The 6,718-nt window shown below is 31.7% G+C and overlaps 1 protein-coding gene across 1 annotated transcript in view; it reads left to right on the plus strand.

Annotated features, from left to right (window-relative positions):
- The window catches only part of LOC108528169 (protein FAM172A-like), a 284,825-nt gene that overhangs the window by 909 nt on the left and 277,198 nt on the right, over positions 1–6,718 (plus strand). Inside the window, 2 exon segments of the mRNA XM_017869859.1 lie at positions 507–688; positions 690–723. Of these exon segments, the coding sequence (XP_017725348.1) occupies positions 507–688; positions 690–723 (216 nt within the window).

A 6,718-nucleotide genomic window follows, 5' to 3' on the forward strand; every position in this document is an offset into this window, starting at 1 on the left:
GTTTTGGAATGTTAAATCAGATTTATTCCTTTTTAACTGCTCAGACAAATAAAAAATGCTCATTAAAGGGCCATTGTAAAGAAAAATATACAAAAAAATGCAGTTTGAATTGTGAACTTCAATTTCAGAGGTTGTTTTCTCAAAACAGATAGTATAAATATTAATATAATTTGAAAGTATACTTGTTATTTGCTAATTTATTTCAATCATTTTTTGGGTTCTGAGAGATCTGAATTAATTTTTTAATTTAAGCTTTATAATCTTTATGTTGCAATTATGTTTTTTGTTCTTTTAAATAATAAATGCTTATTTGTATACACAATAAAAGCAAACAATTTTAAATGACTTTCTTTTGACAAAATAAAATCATAATCCTGCCTAAAGGAGTATTTTAATGAATATGCAACTATATAAAATTGCGTAGTCTGAAGCAATTAAGAACTTTTTTGAAAATTGAAATGGATTATAAGATTTAAATTATGCTACCTTCTTTCATTTCAAAACAGGAAGGATATGGAGTTATAGTATTAAATCCCAATGAAAACTATATTGAAGTAGAAAAGCCGAAGATACATGTACAGTCATCATCTGATAGTTCAGATGAACCAGCAGAAAAACGGGAAAGAAAAGATAAAGTTTCTAAAGAAACAAAGAAGCGACGTGATTTCTATGAGAAGTATCGTAACCCCAAAGAGAAAAGAAATGATGCAATTGTATATCAGAGTGAGTGAGATCACTACTTTCCTTTACTATTTTCTTTACCTTGTGTACATTTTATTTTATATAGATTGTTTTGTTTTCTTAAAGAAAGTATTAATTTTTTTATTTTCGTCATTTATTTCCCATGGCTGTCTACTTGGATTAAATGGGTTTTTTAATTCAGAGTTATAAAATGCTTCATTCTTATTTCAGTGTGACATTTTATAGAAGTCACAAATGCAAACTCTATTTCCTTTTGTGTCATACACTACCTCAAGAAAAATTTTCTAAGATAATTTTATTGTGATGGATGCAGAAGGCAGAAAACTTGCCAGTTCAATTTCCAAACATGCTGTTTCTTTAAGGAAACATAGCATATCTTTAAAACAACATAACATGCCATTCATTATGTTGTCCATAAGAGAGAGTATATGTAGCCTAACAATTCTAAGGCATATAACCTGCTGAATTAATAATGCTCCATACAAAACATTCATCTTGGGGGGTAAGGTTTACTAGATAATGCATTGTTTTACGATGAGCAACTATCTACAGTGTCTCAGCCTAATGTCTAAAAGCAGATAGAGGGAGAAAGAGTAATTAATATCTTAATAAATACTTAAGCTAAAATAGTGTAGGGATAGTGTAATGAGGGAACTCTGTCCATTGCTCTTGTCCTACCCAGTGAACTTCTGCACTTTGTAGTACTATCAGTATGGGATCATTACAGCAGTGCTGCCCAAGGATTTCTAATTCTGTAGGGGGCACAAACAATTTTATTTACACTTGGATATATTCAGAAGCTTGACATACATACTGTAAATTATATATATGAGACATTTGTCCATTTTCAAAACCATTATTATGGATGCTAAAAGTTTAATAGTAAAACATGTCGAAAATGCTGCTGGTTAAGAAAAATAGTATATTGAAATAGTCCTCAAAAGTGAGCAATTCAGAACATTTAAACATAGAGAAAATAACATTTTATAAATTATACCATAGGATAGTAGTAACATTTCAAATTATTCAACTTGAGCTATTTTACATTTACTTTAAGAAGATCATTAATAAAATGTTTCCTACCACCTTTTAGGGGAAATATATTGCTTTCTAAGTTTTTATTTTCTATTTTATTCTAGTTCATGGCATAATCACTCTACTTTTTGGAATTGTACTTTAAACATTCAAAACATTTTATTTATAGGTCAGTCTGTTGAATAAGCTATGACAGTTAAGCAGTGGTGTAAACAGCACATATATTCTCAAGACCCCAAAAATGTATCCTGACAAAGAATTCTCAAAGCAGTTCATATAATGAATCAAGCAGATTATATTATTTAAATTTTTAGAAAGCATCTCACTATTTAATATATTATTTGAAAAGCAAGAACACTTATTATATTTGGAAGCAATACGTAGCTTGTTTGTTCCAATGCAGTTATATCACCCCCTTTCTTTTATATGATTACATTGGGGTCATGATGTTACCGTCTTCTCTATCATTTGTACTAAGCTTTCTTCTATATGATCCAGTCTGTGAACCACCATCTTAATGACAGGTTGAAACTTTTAAAAGATTACCTCTGATATCCAGGTTCCAGAAATGAGTTATATAAGGCTTTTGAAATTATAATGTGTACCTACTTGTTTATGTAAAATGCAAACAAAATGATATTGTATATTAAGTTTATTTCTTAAACAATTTTTTGCCTATGACATGTACAGATTAAGCATATATTTCAGATATCAGACATCTGTCCCGTAAGTTTATTTCTTCCTGTTTTCTCTTTATCTTGTGACCATTGCTTTGCTTTTTTTCTTTTGTTCTCTTTTATGCATGCATTTTCTTTATTCTGTTTTTCACATCTGCTTTGTTTATCCTCACATCTATTTTTTCTTATACCAAGGAAACAACATTCTTTTTATGTTGCTTCATTGTTGAGACCTGCTGTCTTTCCTTTTGTTTTATTTTTAATTATTTTCTCTTTTTTAAACTCCTGTCATTTTCCCTTTTTTCTAAGTCTTTTTGCCTCTTTGTCCCATTTCATTCATCAGTTCAGGTTCCCACCAGAAGCACCAAAAGACAAAAATAGGCCCAAACACATAATACAACTTTGTATCGATAGTCTTAGTTATGAAATGTTTTTTCATAGTAAACATCATTTCTCTTAAAATATTCTGGAATTTTGCAAAATAGCAGAGATATGCTGACACTCTTCAAAGATACTTTTAGATCGTAAGGTTTGGCCCTGTAGTGGTAAAGAGAAGAATGGTTCTTTTTGTGTAAGGTGTATTAATTTCTTAGTAATTTTGATCCACTCTAGAAATGACTTATACTAGTGCTCTTCTTCTCTCTATTTATCTCCCAATGCCAAGTATTTGTAATTTTCAGACACAGAGCATCTTATATGATGGAACTAAATTAACTTTTATTTATATGCTTCTTACCAATTTACAATTTGAAATTATCTTCTATTCTTTGTGACAGCCTAATAAGTAGATGAATCACATCATTTTGTCCTGATTTTATAGCTGGAAACTGATACACAGATGTTTGTCTAGGATCACAAAGCTAGTAAATGGTAGATAATAAATCTACTTGTAATTACTGTAGGTTCTTCCCCTCTTTCTTCTTTACCACATTGTTCTGTAGATTGAAAACAAAATATGTATCTGAAATTTGAAAATGAAGCCATGTATAGTAAATGTATGATACAATATAGTAAACAACATTTGATGACAAAAATAGATTTTTGACCAGGTATTATTTAATGGACTCTATTAAGTGTTTATGAACAATTTATATGTATAAATGTAAGTATTTATTTAAATATGTATGTATATTTATATATCCTCTACAAATAGTATGACTAATACTGATCCGAATTTACAGATCAGATTGTGGGTCAAAAATTTTTAGCTTTTGGAGGGTGGAACCTCAGTCTGGGAACCCTGCCCCAGGAGCGGGAGCTATCATATCCTCCCCTCTGCCACTTTCCGTTGCAACTAAGAAAGCCTGTTTGTACCATAAACACACACGCACCTTTGAGTAATTTTTCAAAGGTCACATACTCTTAATATAAGCTTCATAAGGGCATGTACTTAGTCTGTTTTGCTCACTACTGTATCCCAGAGCCTAGAACAGAGCCTTCATAATAAATATTTGTAGAGCAGATCTTCCACAATAAATTTTAAATAAGGTGGTAGAGCCAGGATAAAACCCCACACTACAACTACTACTTTTTGAAATATGTCCTGCATTATTAAAGTATGCAACTTGATTTTCTATGAGGAAACATTCCAACAAACCAAAACAAAGAGTCAAATAGCACTACAGTTGTTGGCTTCCCACTCAATCCAGTAGCTGAGATTACAATCCAACAATTAATGATAGAGGGTCATTATTTGATACCTTGAACTATATATTTTCATCTGAATATATAAAAGTAGAATATCCTATTTTCCTTTTGAGCTATGTCATTATACTGCTAAAATTATGGATGAAAATGGAAGTGTTTCAGCCTGACTCATTGCAATTTCTGTGTTACACATTTGCTCTTAAGAGTACAACTGGGGTTACTCTACCCTGTACAAACTTTGTGCTTTATGGAATCTGTAATTTCAATTCCTGTTATTTCCTGAATCCAAAATTCTGTCCACGTATAACCCATGTTGTAAGCGCCTAGCTGAAATTCTACCTCTTCCTCTCACTATAAGCAATGACCTCTCCTTACTGAGATTCATGGAATTTATAATAATTAGCTAATTTACATGAAATTTACCAGATACTATCCTGATATGTCTCTTGTATTTTTGTCTAATAATTTAATTAATATTAGCAATTATTTTCATGCCTCTCCACTAGATCTCCCCATAATCCTTTAGATCTTTGAGCATGCTTTATATATTTTGGCATTACATGTCAATCGTTAAAAGCAGGTATGTACTGCTTTTTGCATTAGTACAGAGTATGTTATGAGGGAGTCAGGAACTGATACTAGAATTTAATCCCTTGGATGGAGACCAAAGCAAAAAGATTAGGCCTAAGAGATACCTAGATAAAGGAACCTACAGCATAGGAATGAAAGTTATTCTGGTATCAAACTGGAGCATAAGAGGACAAGTAAATCAAGGAAGGTCAGTTAATAGAATTTTAGAGACTGTGTAGAGTATAGGCAAAAGTGACTTGATGCTAATCTGTCTAATGTTGGGTTGGAAGTGCTTGAACATCTCTTTCCTAAAGTGAGACTTATTTGTGGACTCTGCTGATGGGAAGGAAAGGAGAGGAATTAGACCCAGCATGTGAAAGAAAGCAAAAACAGATGCCGAGGATAGAGGGGAAGAGAATTACATGGATGCAAAATAAAAAATCCAAATATGAGACATTTACAGAATAGGAATCAGCAGAGCCTGGAATTGCACATAGTGATACTTAAATATTTATCAATTATTTGTTGACATCCATCAAAAATCTTATTCTTTAATATGTAAGATATTTGGTGTTGCCTAGTTTTCTGATTGATTTTTTTCAGGATTCATGTGAGTTTTTGCAATTGTTTAGAAACAGCCAACTCTGATAAACTAAAGCTTTCTTTCCAAAAATATGTTTTTGATGTTCTGACTTGGGTATGTTCACAGTTCTGAATCTCTTCTGTGCAAATGCCACTGAAGTCATTTCTGTCTAGTGTTTTAGCAATCAAGTTCAATTTATTTGTATTACAAACAATGATTGTTTAATTTCTGGAACTATTTTATTTTGCCAGTATATTCAAGTATTTGGATTGTCTTTTTTCTAGTATCTTGTAAATAGCCAGTCTCCTTTCAAATGTTTGCAAATATATGGTATACACAGGCAAAAGTAAAGTAGCATTTGGGCCTAAAAGTTTAAGATTAGCAAAGTATAATTTTATTTTACTTACTGAGTAGAAATAGATATGACTAGCTAGTAGATTATGTAGCACTTTTCTGAGACATTAGGAGCAGAGCATGAGAGATCAAAGAACTTTCTGTTTCATGTGGCAAGTTTTCTTAACTATGAAATAGTGTACTTGCTAGCATATATTATGGCTTATTAGGGGGATTGATTTGGTCTAGGCAATAAACATCATGTCAGACTTGCCTGGCAGGAAAACCTGCTTAATATGTTTTGTAATAAGATGGAATTTTTTGTTCTCAAAAACATCTGCCAACAGAATTCAAGAGTGAAGACAGAAAATGTCATCAATTCAGTGGTAATCCTATAAATTTAGTTTCTTTTTGAGCAACACATATCAAGACACACAAAATTCCCAGTGTTAATCACCACTGGTTATAGTACTTTGTAAAATGATGAAACAAAACATTTTATTTTGTATAATGTGTTAATTAATTCATAATGAATTTTAATATTTCAACTGATAAAATTTTAACAAGCATCTTGGCAACAGATCACTTTTTAAAGCATCTGTTTTTTAATGTGTTGGATTGAGAACTGAGTCAAATGGCTAAATATGTACATATATTCTTTATAAAAACATATTTTCACCCCCCATAACTACAGATACACTATTTTCCCCTTAGACCACAAGGGGCTGCTGCTGTTCATATAGGATTTTCTTCCCTTAGAAACTTGTGTACTCCAATTAACTCTATCTTTAGTCTCTTTTTTGTTTTTTGCCCCAGGTCTTTTAAAATATAACTGGAAAGAAGAAAAGAGGCTTAGTTAGTATCCTAATAATCAGCATAAAATGTGTTATTGTGAATGTTTGCTATAATGCATTCCAAGGCATTTATATTTTTCTATATCAACTTAAAGCTCATAGTCATTTAAGGCAAATTGTGATAATAACTGTTTTTATTTCCTGTTTTAGTGTATGAATAACATTCAGAATCATACCATTATAGAGATACAGTATGGAGATGAGGTTAAAAATACAGTCCAGGCCGGGCGCGTTGGCTCAAGCCTGTAATCCCAGCACTTTGGGAGGCCAAGACGGGCGGATCACGAGGTCAGGAGATCGAGACCATCCTGGCTAAT

This window comes from Rhinopithecus bieti, unplaced genomic scaffold (genome assembly GCF_001698545.2).
Source record: "Rhinopithecus bieti isolate Rb0 unplaced genomic scaffold, ASM169854v2 scaffold_5026, whole genome shotgun sequence".
NCBI lineage: Eukaryota > Metazoa > Chordata > Mammalia > Primates > Cercopithecidae > Rhinopithecus > Rhinopithecus bieti.